A 16,719-nucleotide genomic window follows, 5' to 3' on the forward strand; every position below is an offset into this window, starting at 1 on the left:
AGCATTCAAGGCAGAAGGAACAGCAAGAATAAAGACCCAAAGGCAGGAGCAGGCTTGGGTATTTGAGAAAAAGAGTGAATTAGGGTTAGGATAAAGTGATACTCAGAGTGCAATCACCTCTGTTTCCATGGTTCTAGAATAGAAAAACACAGTTCCTACTGCAAACATTCTACAAAGGGAAAGCTAACTGTTTCTTACCAGTTTACCTACTAGACTATGAACACACTGAGGGCAGGAACTCTGCTTCACATACTTCTGTATGTGTATCCAATGCCTAGCATACGGCCTGTTACATAGTAAACATTCCATAAATAATTGTTAAATGAAATAAATCAAGATTTTTTTGGTGCACAAAGGGGTTCTAAAGGGAATGCTATGAAAAAACTAAGATTAAGAAAAAATAGGCTTACAAGAGGAAAATTATTTAGTTAGATATGATAAGTAACTTGACAATCCAAAGGAGTAAGACAAAATGAGCTGATAAATGGGATCTGTGGAATCTGTGAACACAAAAATCTTAAAAATAAGTATATATAATTATGTGTTTGGATTTCCATAGATGTAAATTTTTTTCTGTCAAAAGAAATCTAAAAAAGAACATTTAAAAAAATACAGAAAATGTTCATACCTAAGTTAAAAAGGAATGTGAATGAAAACAATGATATACAACTTCTGCTTCTCGTCATGATGCACTATAGAAACCAGATTTACCCTTCTGTCTTAAGCAACTAAAAACCTGGACAAAATATACAAAGCAACTGTTTTCAGACAATGGACAACATAAAGCTTAGTATAGTGATCTCTGAAAGAACTCACAGAGAAGAGTAATGGAGAGACGAGAGAGAGAGAGAGAGAGAGAGAGAGAGAGAGAGAGAGAGAGAGACACAGCGAGAGCTGAAGATCTGAAGAGAGTTCCTCTTGAGTTTTCAATGACTCTAATCAACACATGAATATGAGGAAACTACTGAGACCAGGGAAAGAATCACTGGAAAGGAGCAGGCAGAATAATTCCCAATGTTCCCACAGGGACAGGAATAGTTCTTATTCTCCTAACATATGGGGCATCAATGGAATCCTGAGGTTACTGCTTGAGTAACAGTGTCAGTTTAGTCTTAGAATAATAAAGGCTGTTCTGATTCTACCTAATGAAGCTTAAAAGCAAGTCTCAAAAGTATCAAACCACTTCTAAAAAACACCTACCCCAGAACAAACCCCTAAGTAGTTAACAGAACATAAAAATTCAACACCCAACAAAGTAAAATTTAAAATGTCTAGCATTCAATCACAAGTTATAAGGCATGCAATGAAACAGAAAAGTACAACTTGTAAAGAGTGGATTAATCAATCAATAGAAATGATATAGCTGATAGAATTAGATGGGAACATTAAAACAGTTACTATAATATACTCCATCTGTTCAAGAAGGTAGAAGAAAGCATGAACATGACAAAGAAAAATAGGGAAGATAGAAAAAAATGACCCACGTGAAACTTTTAGAGATAAAATACACATTGTCTGAAATGAAAAGTAAATTCAGTGGAATTAACAGCAGATTAGACAATGCAGCATAGATTGGTAAACTTGGAGAAGTAGCAAATTAAAATATGGAGGAAAAAATCTAGAAAAAAATGAACAAAATCAGTGAATTATGGAACAACCACCAAGAAGTTTAGTAGATATGTAATTGGAGTCCCAGAAACAGAGAAAATGGAGAGAGACAAAAGTCAGAAAAAAAATATTTTAAGGCATAATGGATGAAAAATTTTCAAACCTGATAAAAACTATAACTCATATATCCAAGAACCTCAACAAACCCCAAGCACAAGAAACACGATAAAACTACACCAAGGTACGTCATAATAAAATTGTTCAAAACCAGTGATAGATAGGGCTTCCCTGGTGGTGCAGTGGTTGAGAGTCCGCCTGCCAATGCAGGGGTCACGGGTTCGTGCCCTGGTCCGGGAGGATCCCACATGCCGTGGAGTGGCTGGGCCCGTGAGCCATGGCCGCTGGGCCTCCGTGTCTAGAGCCTGTGCTCCACAACAGGAGAGGCCACAACAGTGAGAGGCCCGCATACCATGAAACAAACAAACAAACAAAAAACAGTGATAGGGCTTCCCTGGTGGTGCAGTGGTTGAGAGTCCGCCTGCCGATGCAGGGGACACGGGTTCGTGCCCCGGTCCGGGAAGATCCCACATGCCGCGGGGCAGCTAGGCCCGTGAGCCATGGCCGCTGAGCCTGCGCGTCAGGAGCCTGTGCTCCGCAACAGGAGAGGCCACAACAGTGAGAGGCCCACGAACCCAAAAAAAAAAAAAAAAAAAAAAAAAACAGTGATAAAGAAAAATCTTAAAAGTAACCAAAGAAAAATACACATTAAGTATATAGGAACAAAAAAATAAGAATGACAGCAGACTTTAAATTGAAAACAATGAAAGCCAAAAAAAAAAAAAAGAGTGAAGCTAAACTAGAATTCTGTACTCAGCAAATACATCTTTAAAAAAAAAAGGTAAAAAAAATAAGGTAAATAAAGAATTATTAGAACATACAAAACTGATAAAATTCATCACCAGCAGACCAGCACTATGTGAAATGTTAAAGGAGAATCTTCAGGCAGAAGGAATATAATCCTAGAGGAAAATTGGAATCAATAATAAAGGAATAAAGATCACTGAAAATTATAAACATGTGGAGAAATATATGTTTTTTTCTACTTTAAGAATTCTTTTAAAAATAATTGACTATTTAAAGCAAAATCAATAGCTGATATAGGGCTTATAACATGTATAGAAGTAAAATGTGCCGCTAGGAAGAGTTAAACAAAAAAATACTTTGTAAGGTTCATGTAATACTATAGTGAACAGTCGTAACATTACTTAAAGGTGGTTTGTGAATAAGTTAAAGATGAATGTAAACCCTAAAACAACCACTAAAAGCAAAACACCTGAGGCATAGTTAATATGTTCATAAAACAGACAAAATAAAATTATAAAACATTCTCAATGAACAGAAAAGAAGACAAAGAGGAAAAAAGGAATAAAGATATTGAACAAAAAGAAAATGAGTAGAAAGATGGTAGATTTATATCAGTGGTGTCCTAATAAATGTTTAATAGTCTCATGGGGGGTGAGGGTGGTCTTATTGATAGCATTTGTCTATTTTTGTGTTGTAAATACTCCCACCATGGCCAATTTGAATCTACTAGCATGATGTCACTGAAAGCAAAGATGAGAAGAGATATGCATAATCAGATCTTGCAAGCTGGTACAAGCCAGTAGGCATCAGTTTCAACTAACCACTAATGTAAACCCAGCTATATCAATAACCACATTAAGTGGAAAGGATATAAAAAGCCCAATTAAAAGGCAAAGATTATTATATTGTTAAAAAGCAAGACCCGACTAAATGCTGCCTAAAAAATATAATTCAAACATAAAGACAGAAATAGGTAAAAGGATGGGAAAAGATAAACAATTCTAATTCTACTCAAAAGAAAGCTGAAATGACTATGTTAATATCAGACAAAATAGATATAACATCAAAGAACACTACAAGAGATAAGTTCTTATAAGTAGCCTAAAATCCTTCAAAAGGCAGGGTCTGACAAAGGGAGTACCTGGCTGGGATCCATAAAAACTTTCACAAATGCGTTTTCAGTTTCATGATATAATACACCTCACATCACCTCACAATGATGAAGGGGTCAATTTATCAAGGACATAACAATCTTAAATGTTAATACACCTAATATGAGAGCCTCAAACTACACGAAGCAAAAACTGATAAAACTGAAAAAAAATAGACAGATCCACAGATTTAGCAGCAGATCTCAATACCTCCCTCTCAATAACTGATAGAACAAGTAGACAGAAAAACCAGTAAGGATATAGAAGGCAACCGATATTATCAACCAACTTGACCTAGAATTTATAGAACACTCCACCCAACAACAGTAGAGTACACATTCTTCTCAAGTGCACAAGAATATTTACCAAAACACACCACATCTGGAGCCAAAAAACAAGTCTCAATAAATGAAAAAGCATTCACATCATACAAAGTATATTCTCTGACCACAGATAATTAAAATAGAAACAAATATCAGTAACAAAAAGGTATCTGTAAACTGCCCAAATGTTAGGAAGCTAAGCAACACACTTCTAATGTATGGGTGAGAGAAGAAATCACAATGGAAACTGCTAACTAATTTGACCTAAATGAGAATGAAATCATGACATAAAAAATTTGTGGTATGCTGCTTAAGCAGTGTTTTAAAAGAAATCTATAACATTAAATGCCCATGTTTGAAAAGATTTAAAATCAATGACCTAAGCTTCCAGCTTAATAAACTACAAAACAGAGTAAATTAAATCCAATGTAAGAATTGAAATATTAAGGTTCACAGCAGATATAAACAGAAAATGAGCAGAATGAAGTAGAATGGATAGAAATTAGTAGAATGAAATAGAAAAGAGAAAAAAAATAGAGAAAAGCAATGAAAACAAGGGCTGGTCCTAGTAGAATGAAATAAAAAAGAGAAAAAAATCAATGAAAACAAGGGCTGGTACTCTGACAAGATCAATAAGACTGATAAACACCTTTTGTTATACTGATCATGGAAAAAATAGAGAAGACAAAGGTTACCAACATCAGAAGAAGAGAAAGGACATATCTAAAGATCCTACCTTAAGGGGATACTATGGGAATAATATGAACAAGTTTTTGTCAATAAATTCAACAATTTAGATGAAATGGACAAATTCCTTAAAGGGCACAAACTATCAAAGCCCACTCAAAAAAAGAAATAGATAACCTGAATAGTAATATACTTACTAAAGAAACTGAACTTTAAAACCTTCCCATAAAGAAAACTACAGACCTAGATGTGCACTGGTGAACACTACCAAACGTTTAAGGAAAAAAATACCAATTATATAAACAAACTCTTCCTAAATAAAAAAAAAAGAGAGAAGGGAACAATTCTCAACCATTCTATGAGGCCAGCATTATCCTGATATCAAAAGTAAATAAACATTAAAACAAAAAAGAAAACAAATCAACACCATCACAAACATATACACAAAAATCATTAGCATAATTTTAACAAATTAAATCCAACAACATATAAAAGATAAGACATCACAACCAAGCATTTACCCCAGAAATACAGGATGGGTTAATATTCACATATCAATCAATATAATTCACCATATTAACCAACTAAATTAAGAATAACAAACAAAATAAGGATCTCTCATAGGTACAGGAAAAGCAAGTGAGAAAATTCAACATATACTCAGGACAGAAACTCTCAGCAAATTAAGAATAGAAGGTAACTTTCTCAACCTGATAAAGAACATCTGTGAAAAACTTACAGCTAACATATTTAATAGTGAAATCTGAATGTTTTCCCCTATGATCAAAAACAAGGAAAAGATAAATGACCTCACAACCTCTATTTCAATTTGTTGTGACGACCCTAGCCAGTGCAATCATAAGGCAAGAAAAATAAATAAAAGGCATACAGATTGAAAAGGAAGAAATAAAACTGTCTTGTACATAATGATACGATTGTTTATGCAGACAATCCTACAGAATCTTAAAAAAGCCACTAAACTAGGAAGAGAGATTAGCTAGATCACAAAATACAATGTACAGTTGGAAACTGGTATTAAAATAAGTGTTATTTTTAATAACATAAAAAACTTGAAATACCTGGGGAAATTTTTAATAAAATATGTAAAAGAGTTACACATTGAAAACTAAAAAACATTACTGAAAGAAATCAAAGGCCTAAATAAAGACAGATAAACAATTTTCATGGACTGGAACATTTAATATTGTTAAAAATGTAGAGATCCCTATGTATTAACCTATAAATCTACTACAGGAAGCATTTTTATAGAAATTGACAAGCCAATTGTTAAAATGTATATGGAAATGCAAAGGATTAGAATAGCCAAATCAATTTTGTGAAAGAAAAACAAAGTTGGAGAATATGCATCCCAATTTGATTTCAAGGCTTATTATAAAGTTACAGTATTCAAGAAAGTAAAGTATTGGTATAAAGACTGATCAAGGAAGAGTCCAAAAAATGATCCACACTACATGGTCAACTGATTATCAGCAAAGATGTCAAGGCAGTTCAATGGGGAAAAGATAATCTTTTCAACAAATGGGGCTGTATGAAATATGGGATACATTTTTTTTTTTAATTTTAAACTTTGATCTTTACTTCCTACCACTTACAAAAATTAACTTAAAATTTTCTTAAATAGGATACAAAAAGCACAATAGTAGAAAACAAACAAACTAGACTTCATCAAAATTTTAAACTTTTGCTCTTCAAAAGATACCATTTATAAAAGGAAAGGGCAAGTCCAGAGAGCTGGAGAAAATATTTGTAAAACATATTGAACAAGAGCTTGTATCTATCTGGAATATATAAAGAACTCTTACAACACAATAGTAAGAAAATAACCAACTAATAATTGGGCAAAATATTTGAACAGTCATTGAATTCATCAAAGAAGATATACCAATGACAAATAAAAACATGTAATGATGCTCAACACCATTAAATATTAGGAAAATACAAATTAAATCCACAATAAGATACCACTGTACACCCACTGTGTGAAGAAAATTAAAAAGAATGATGATCACAAGAAAACTATACACCAATATCTCTTACGAATGTAGATGAAAATATCTTCAATGAAATGCTAGCCAACTGAATCAACAACACATTAAAAAAACCCATGACAAAGTGGGATTTATCCCAGGAATGCAAGGTTGGTTTAATGTCTAAAAATCAATTAATGTAATACACCATATCAATAGAATAAAGGGCAAACACCACACAATCGTCTCAACAGACACAGAAAAAGCATTTGACAAAATCCTAAACAGATTCCTGATAAAAAAAAAAAACACTTTTAAAAAGCATGGAGGAACTTCCCTGGTGGCACAGTGGTTAAGAATCCGCCTGCCAATGCAGGGGACACGGGTTCGATCCCTAGTCCAGGAAGATCCCACATGCTGCGGAGCAACTAAGCCCATGCACCACAACTACTGAGCCTGTGCTCTACAGCCTGCATGCCACAACTACTGAGCCCATGTGCCCCAACTACTGAAGCCCACGTGCCCTAGAGTCTGTGCTCTGCAACAAGAGAAGCCACTGTAATGAGAAGCCCACGCACTGCAACGAAGAGTAGCCCCCGCTCGCCACAACTAGAGAAAGCCTGCATGCAGCAACAAAGACCCAATGCAGCCAAAAATTAATAAATTGATTAAAAAAAATTTTTTTAAGTGTGGAAAAGAAGGGAACTTCCTCAACCTGATAAAAGGCATCTACCACAGATAACATGCTTAATGGTGAAAGACTGAATGCTTCCCTCATAAAAGCAGAAACAAGATGAAATGTCTGCTCTCACCATTTCTATTCAACATTGTACTAGAAGTTCTAGCTAGGGGAATTAGGCAAGAAAATAAATAAAAAGCAACCAAATTGAAAAAAAAAAGAAGAAAAACTATCTCTATTTGTAGATGACATTATCTTGCAAATAGAAAATCCTAAGGAATCCACTAAAATCTATTAGAATACACAAGATCATCAAGATTACAGGATATAAGATCAATATATAAAAATTAAATATATTTCCATACACTTGCCAAGAACAACTCAAAATGAAATTAAGAAAATAGGGACTTCCCTCGTGGTCTGGTGGCTAGGACTACATGCTCCCAATGCAGCGGGCCCGGGTTTGATCTCTGGTCTGGGAACTAGATCCCACATGCCGCAACTAAGAGTTTGCATGCCACAACTAAAGATCCCGCATGCCACAACCAAAGATTCCACATGCCACAACTAAAAGATCCCACATGCTGCAACTAAAAGATCCTGCATGCCACAATGAAGATTCCGCACATGGCAACAAAGATCCCGCATGCCACAACTAAGACCCAGCACAGCCAAATAAATAAATATTAAAAAGAAAGAAAATAATTCCATTTACAAAAGCATCACTAAAAATAAAACACTTAGGAATAAATTTGACAAAAAAAGTGTAAAACTTACACTCAGAAAACTATAAACATTGTTGAAAGAAATGAAAGATCTATTTTAAATAAATGAAAAGACATTCCATGCTCATGAATGGAAGATTTCAAATGGTTAAAATGGTAGTATTCCTCAAAATGATATACAGTCAACACAATCCCTATCAGAATCTCAACTGGTTTCTTTGCAAATATGGATAAGCCAATCCCAAAGTTCATGTGGAAATTCAATGGACAGAGAACAGCCAAAACAATCTGGAAAAAGAAGAATTTAGAAGACTCTTACTTCCTGATTTCAAAACTTACTAAAAATCAACAGTAACCAGGGAATTCCCTGGTGGTCCAGGGGTTAGGACTCTGTGCTTCCACTGCAGGTGGCATGGGTTTGATCCCTGGTTGGGGAACTAAAATCTTGCCTGCCACACAGTGGGTCCAAAAAAACAAAAACAAACAAACAAACAAACCAGTAACTGAAACATTGTAGTATTAACTAGCATAAGACTATATAATATAGATCAGTGGAATAGAATTGAGAGTACAGAAATAAACTCTCACAATTAAAATCAATTTTTTAAAATATTATTTTTATTAAGTCTTTACCCTTGACAGTGTGGTTTGTTTTTTTAAAAAATATTTATTTATTTATTTACTTTATTTGGCTGCACTGGGTCTTAGTTGCAGCATGCAGGCTCTTAGTTGCGGCATGCGAACTCTCAGTTGCAGCATGCATGTGGGATGTAGTTCCCTGACCAGGGATCGAAGCCAGGCTCCCTGCATTGGGAGCACGGAGTCAAGTCCCAAAATCAAGAGTTTTTTTGATTTTTTTTTTTTTTTTTTGTGGTGCGCAGGCCTCTCACTGTTGTGGCCTCTCCTACTGTGGAGCACAGGCTCCGGACGCGCAGGCTCAGCGGCCATGGCTCACGGGCCCAGCCGCTCCGTGGCATGTGGGATCCTCCCGGACCGGGGCACGAACCCATGTCCCCTGCATCGGCAGGCGGACTCTCAACCACTGTGCCACCAGGGAAGCCCTATCAAGTTATTTTTTCAAAGGTACCAAGACAAGTAAATGGGTGTTAAGGACAGTCTTTTCAGTAAATGGTGCTGGGACAACTGGACATCCACATGCAAAAGAATGAAGTTGGATCCCTACCTCACACTATATTAAAAAAAAAAAACCTCAAAATGGAAAAAAGACCTAACTGTAACAGCTAAAACTACAGAATTCTTACAAGAAAACATAAAAGTAAATTGTCATGACCTTGAATTTGGCAATGTTTCTTAGATATGACACCAAAAGCACAAGCAACAACAACAAAAAATAGATCAATTGAACTTCATCAAAATTTAAACTTTTATGCCTCAAAGCAGGGGTCCCCAGCCCTTGGGCTGTGGACCAGTATCAGTCCTCTGCCTGTTAGGAACAGGCCACACAGCAGGAGGTGAGCGGTGGGCAAGCAAGCGAAGCTTCATCTGATGCTCCCCATCGCTCACATTACCACCTGAACCATTGCTTGTATTACCGCCTGAACCATCACCCCACCCCAACCCCATCCATGGTAAAATTGTCTTCCACGAAACAGGTCCCTGGTGCCAAAAAGGTTGGGGACTGCTGCCTTAAAGGATACCATTAAAAAACTGAAAAGAGAAACCACTGAATGGGAGAAAATATTTGCAAATCATCTATCTGATAAAGAACTTGTATCTAGAATATATCTTACAACTCCGTAATATAGAGACAACCTAATTTTAAAATGGGCAAAGGATCTGAGCAGACATTTCTCCAAAGATACACAAATGGCCTTTAATACATGAAAAGATATTCAACATCATTAGCCATCATGGCAATGCAACTCAAAACCACAAGAAGATACTGCTTCACACCTACTAGGATAGCTGTAATAAAAAAGACAGACAATAACAAATTTTGGCAGATGTGGCAAAATTGGAACCTTCATTGCTATGGACTGAATTTTCTCCATCCCAACAGTTATGTTGAATCCTTTACCCCCAATGTTACTGTATTTGGGGGGAAAAGGGCTTTTCAGAGACAAAGATTAAATGAGGTCATAAGGGTGGGGTCCTCCTCCTTAGGACTGAAGAAAAGGAAAAGGTAATTCATTCCCTCTCCCTCTCTCTCTGTCTCTCTCTCTGTCTCTCCCGCTCTCTCACCCCTAATAAGTGTTAATGAAACTGGGATTTGGGAAAACTTTTTTTCCCCTTTGGATTTTACTGTATTGTTTGAATTTCTTTATAATTAGCATGAATTCCTTTCTGAAAATAATAAAGTCATTAGTCTTTAAAAGAAAAAGTTCATATCTTTTACTAAATAATATCAGTTTGGGATCTGTCACAAGAAAAGAATCAAGTGCAGAAAAATATTGCTGAAATTGTGTTCATCACAGCATACCTTACAATAATAATAAATAAAAATCTAAATGTCCAATAACAGGAGCAATCCTAAGTAAATTATAATACAGCCATGTGATAAATTGTAATGCAGACATTAAAAATTTTTTGCTTATAAATAATTTTTAACATGACATACTCAAAAAATAATGTTAAGTGAAAATGAAGTAAATCGAATTATAGATACAGCACAATCTCGACTTTTTTTAGCTAAATTAGCAAATCACTAATGATGACTGTCATTACAGGTGATTATTTCTTCTTTATTTTTTCTGTATTCTTCCTTTTTTATGACTTTTACAGCAAGGAAAATAAAATTTTTACTTTTTTAAATTTTTATATTTATTTGGCTGTGTCAGGTCTTAGTTACAGCACACAGGATCTTCATTGGGGCATGCGGGATCTAGTTCCCTGACCAGGGATGGAACCCAGGTGCCCTGCATTGGGAGTGCGGAGTCTTAACCACTGGACCACCAGGGAAGTTCCAGGAAAATAAAAATTTTTAAATAAGCAGCTCCTGTAAGAGTGGGCCATGAAAATGTAAGAAGTAACTATGCAAATCCTTCCAAACATATATACAAACACTCATAAAAGTTTGGCATCTGTCATTCTAAGTATCTGGGGATGAAATATCTCTTTTGCTCCTTGCCCCATGTCTTAACCAGTTTGGGCTTCTATAATAGAATACATAGACCAGGTGGATTAACCAACATATTCTCACAATTCTGAGAGCTGGGAAATCCAAGATCAAGGTGTCAGCACATCTGGCATCTAGTGAAAGCCCACTTCCTGGTTTGCAGAGGGCTGTCTTCTCAATGTATCCTCACATGGCAGAGAGCAGAGTGGAAACAAACTCTCTCATGTCTTTATAAGGGCACTAATCCCATCATGAGGATTCCTCCACCCTCACAACCTAATTACTTCCCAAAGGCCCCACCTCCAAATACCATCACCTTGGGAATCAAGAGTTTTAACATCTGAATTTTGAGGGGATAAAAACGTTTAGTTCACCCTAGGAAGTTAAAAGCAGAGCAACAGCTCTTGTTCTCAGCCTAAAGAGATAATGAAGAGATGTTTTGGCAAAAAATAAAAAACAAGAACACATGTTCCTCTACTTCTTTGGTAAATGTAACTCCTAATTTTTCCTATGTTTGTCTGTGCTATGAACAGCCAATCCCAGGCTTTCCCTGATGCCTAAAGTTCAACCAAGAGCTGACTTCAGCACTCCCTCCTTGCCTGCTGCTGACCTGAGGATCGAAATCACATCAAATCACATGCTTAGATGGACCGAAAAATAAGTGGTCAGAGGCCAAACTGAGTGGCAACATTCCAACTCTGAAGAAATTATAAAACTAACCAAAATAAATTAACTGGTAGGAAGTGCCAACAACGGGAACCATAGATCCATTTCATCTCATAAAAGCAGCAGCCTCTTAACTCCCTTTCTTGGCTACATTCAGGCCAATAAAGAAAAAAATAATGTGTAAGCCATATATGTAATTATAAATTTTCAAGCAGCCACATTAAAAAAAAAACAGGTAGAATTTATTTGAATATATTAATTTAACCCAATATATCCAAAATATTATAATTTCAAAGAAATTTTTTTTAAAAAAATATATTTTTTTAAAGTAAGAGTGGTTTTGTTTATTTATTTATTTATTTTTGGCTGCGTTGCGTATTTGTTGCTGTGCGTGGGCTTTCTCTAGTTGTGGCGAGCGGGGGCTACTCTTCGTTGCGGTGTACAGGCTTCTCGTTGCGGTGGCTTCTCTTGTTGAAGAGCACGGGCTCTAGGCACACAGGCTTCAGTACTTGTGGCACATGGGCTCAGCAGTTGTGGCACACGGGCCTAGTTGCTCCGCGGCATGTGGGATCTTCCCGGATCAGGGATCGAACCCATGTCCCCTGCATCGGCAGGCGGATTCTCAACCATTGTGCCACCAGGGAAGTCCCAAAATTATTTTTTTTAATATTTTAGTTTATTTAAACAATATCATTTATGTGTATTGTGCTGGCACAAATATGCAGAAATATTTTTAAATTGTTGAGACAGTTTCATTCTTTTTTCATATGAAATCTTTAAAATTCATGTATATTTTATGGTTCCAACACATCTCAACTTGGATGCTAAATTTTTATCAGAAATATTTGATCCAGGTAGGCAGCCACATATATTTGTTTGTTGTGAATAGTATTCCCAGTGGAACAAGTATCCTTTTTAGTTCAAGGTAATAATTCTCTCTTGTATAAGAAATTATTACCTTTGTTTGCAGCATACCCATAAAAAGGGAAGTTAGGACACATGATCTGAAGGGAAAGACATAGGACAAAGATAGAAACCAAAACAGCAAGGCAGGAGTGGTAAGTTAAGCCCCCTGCTATAGAGAGCCACCTAGGGGCCATAAACAGAAACAGCAAGTTATTTTTGTTAGGTTCAAATAGATTGTTCAATCACCTGATTTTTAAATTTAGGATTCTAAATACAAAATCTTAATAAATTCAGTTACAAATTGCTATAATTAATAAATGAATAAGGGAAGAAAAGAAGAAAATGAGCAAGAAAAAAAGAAGTGCAGATGTATATGGAAATAGGGGGGTAGTGAAATGCCAACAAAAGGATTTCATGTCAGATAGAAATAAAAAGGAGGAAAAGACAAAGTATAAAAGAGAAATGGAGAAGAAACTCATAGTGAAAGAGAAGGGAAAAAATGATAGGTTCTCCAGGTACAGCAAAAAGTTTATTTGGATTAAAAGATCTGGTCTCAGTTGAATCATTAACTGCTCACTGGGCCCAATGTCACTGGATAATCACTTCACTCTGGGCTTCACAGACTCACTTTAGCTGTAAAATATCTTCAGGATCATCTCTAGCTAAAACATTGTCTAAGTTGCTTGCCTGCCCCAGGAATCTATCCTATAGAAATAATAGCTTGAGGAGGGTGGGAGGGGAAAAAAAAAGAAAGAATGGCTGGAGAAAGTAAAGATATATGTACAAGAATGTTGACTGGAACACTGTAATAGCAAAAAAAAAAAGAACATGTAAAACTAAAATTAAACAACCCAATCAGAAGAGCAGAAGGGACTGATTGAAAACCCTACAGCCATGTAATGGGATACTAGGCAGCTGTTAAAAATAAGGAAGTATCAATATGTTCTAGCCAGGAAAGCTGTCCATTTGCCATGTGAAAAAGCAATATGTATAAAATCATTAATCTTCTCCATGAACATATCAGTGTTTTTTAACATTCTGAACATGTATATGCATGTATATGTGCATGAATGCTTAGGTAGATATGTCTGTATAAACTTGGAAAAAAGAAAGGAGATATAGATACACTGGTTACCTCTGAAGGACAAGATTAAACAGGCAAATAAGGACTTTTAATATATATGCTTTTTAAAATTATGGATGGATTTTAATATTTTATAGCTTTCAATAATTTTCTAATAAAAGTTATCAAGGTACCTACCATTAACTATGGAAGAAAAACATCTATTTTTCATGTGTCATAAATGTTAGGCACTTCTGTTAGGCAACACCTAATCATCTTACTTTGCATCTTCTCCAGCTGCCACCCTCCAATCCAGTTTTTCAAACTGTTCCCTGAACATACTATATTCACTCCAACATTCATGACTTGGCTTATGATGTTTTCTCCAACTCCCAGAAAGATCTTGTCTTCCCCGATCTTCAATTATCCTTACTTTATTTTTATCTTTATTTATTATATAGCCTGTAAGCCACAACTACTGAAGCCCATGCACCCTAGAGCCTGTGCACAGCAACTACTGAGCCCACGTGCAGCAACTACTGAAGCCCGCATGCTCTAGGGCCTGCGTGCCGCAATTACTGAGCCCACATGCTGCAACTACTGAAGGCTGTGTGCCTAGAGCCCGTGCTCCACAACAAAAGAGGCCACCACAATGAGAAGCCCACGCACCACAACGAAGAGTAGCCCCCACTCGCTGCAAATAGAGAGAAAGCCCCAGCACAGCGCAGCCAAAAAAAAAAGAGAGAAATAGATGGCAATACCATAATAGTAGGGGATTTTAATACTCCACTTTCATCAACAGATAGATCATTCAGACAGAAAATCAATAAGGAAACATCATCCTTAAACAAGATACCAGACCAGATGGACTTAACAGTCACTTGCAGAACGTTCCATCCAAAAGCAACAGAATACACATTCTTCTCAAGTACACGTGGAATATTCTCTAGGACAGATCATGTGCTAGGCCACAAACAAGTCAATAAATTTAAGATTGAAATCATAGAAAGTATCTTTTCCAACCACTGTGGTTTAAAATTAGAAAACAATTACAAGAAGAAAACTAAAAAATTCAAGTAAGTGGAGATTAAACAACAATGCTACTGAACAACCAATATGTCAAAGAAGAAATCAAAAGAAAAATCATAAAATATCTTGAGACAAACGAAAATGGAAATACAGCATACCAAAACTTACGGGATACCACAAAAGCAGTTCTAAGACAGAAAGTCATAACAATAAACGCCTACGTTAAGAACAAGAAAGATCTCAAATAAACAAACTAACTTTACACCTCAAGGAACTAGAAGAAGAAGAATAACCTAAGCCTAATATTAGTAGAAGGAAGAAAATAACAAAGATTAGAGAGGAAATAAATGAAATCGAGATAAAAAGACTATAGAAAAGATCAATGAAACTAAGAGCTGATTTTCTGAAAAGAGGAACAAAATGCCTACACCGTGTTTTCTCTCTTACCACTTCATTAATTCCAATTACACATTTATTATACCTTATCACACTATCCTCCATATAACATAACTTCCTGCCAATTTCCAATCTTTTCCCTCTCTATAGTGTATTCTAAATAATCACTTCTAGTCCAGTTTCACTAATTCTCTTTTAGTCATGTATAATCAGCTATCAAACCTATCTTTTGAATTTTTAATTTTAATTATTTCATTTTTCTTTTCTATAAATCCTATTTGGTTTTTTTTTTTCAATGCCTGTAATGTCCCTTTTTGCAGTTTCTTATACCCCTGAGGTATTTCCAAGCTTGCCTTTTATTTTTTAAAACATAGCAAGCATGCCTAAAACTAGATCCAATAAATCTCGTTTCTGAGGTCTGCAGAGATCACTTTTTACTGTTCCTTCTTTATCCTGGTCCTCAACTATGGTGCCTTGTTTCTTTAATGCTTGATTATCTTTAATTGCATGTCCTTGAAAGGTTAGTTGAAGAGTTCTCAAAGCCTTCTAGAAGGAAGATGCTTTCTTCCAAAAGAAAATTTGCAGTTGCTTCTGTTAAGTGTCATGGTTAACTGGAACCAACTTAAGACTCACTTCATGGTCTGATGTTTCTTTGACCACCCAGCTAAATGAGAATTTTGGCAGCAATCCCTGTGGTTTATTAGTTCTCAGTGAAAGGTTTTCTGGTTATTTTTTTCTTCTCTTTTCTCTCCCTTGCTCTGCTCAGTGCCAAAGCAACTCTCCCTGTAATCTACTGAAAGTGGGGAAAAGAGGACATAGGGGAGGCGGGGTAGTTTTAATTTTGTGTTCACCCTTACCGAAAAGGTTTACCCCTAACCAGTTTAATGTGGAGAGTTGGTATTTAACTTCTGATCTTGGGGGGACCTGAGCTGTGACTACTTTCCTCTTCATCTAGGGGGCCATCAAAATTGAAGTTCACAGCTTCCTGATCAGCGAAGGCCTTCAAGGCAAAAGCAGCTTCAAATGCTGATCTTAATTTTCCGGCATTCACCAGCAATTCCTCTCTCGTTAGCTCTTCAGTGTCTTTAGGATATCTTGCTTCTATTCCATTCAAATATTTTAGTTGTCATTAGTAGGAGAAATGATTCAAACACCTGGCTTGCCATTACCAAAAACAGAAGTCCCAAACCTTATTAACGCTCTTCAGTTTGTTGAACGGAAATAATTTTTGAATGAATGAATGAATGACTTTCAAATTAAACAGACATGTTACCCTCAGATTCAATCATCTAACCTGTCTGAACATCAGTTTCACAAAACAAAGGGGATGAACAAAATTATCTCTATGATTCTTTATTGTCTAAAATAGCAGGATCTATTGCATATACATGCGATGTCACCTTTCAGCTTTTGCAGGCTCCATTTATGGTAGTCAGATGGGCAAAGTTTTCTCACAGTGTTACAATTCCAAGATAAGAATAAATGAGACTCACTGTTGATCCAAGGGATCCCTTTTCCATCTTCTCAAATCCAAGAGCCAAGACACAATCTGCCAGAC

At 36.0% G+C, this 16,719-nt stretch overlaps 1 protein-coding gene across 5 annotated transcripts in view; it reads right to left on the minus strand.

Annotated features, from left to right (window-relative positions):
• Positions 1-16,719, minus strand: part of SCP2 (sterol carrier protein 2) — a 163,789-nt gene that overhangs the window by 128,079 nt on the left and 18,991 nt on the right. For all 5 annotated transcript variants that reach the window (XM_073789698.1, XM_033866520.2, XM_073789693.1 and 2 more), the window contains one exon: positions 16,655-16,719. In XM_073789698.1, the coding sequence (XP_073645799.1) occupies positions 16,655-16,719 (65 nt within the window). The remainder of the gene's footprint in view (positions 1-16,654) is intronic.

Source organism: Tursiops truncatus, chromosome 1 (assembly GCF_011762595.2).
Source record: "Tursiops truncatus isolate mTurTru1 chromosome 1, mTurTru1.mat.Y, whole genome shotgun sequence".
Classification (NCBI taxonomy): domain Eukaryota; kingdom Metazoa; phylum Chordata; class Mammalia; order Artiodactyla; family Delphinidae; genus Tursiops; species Tursiops truncatus.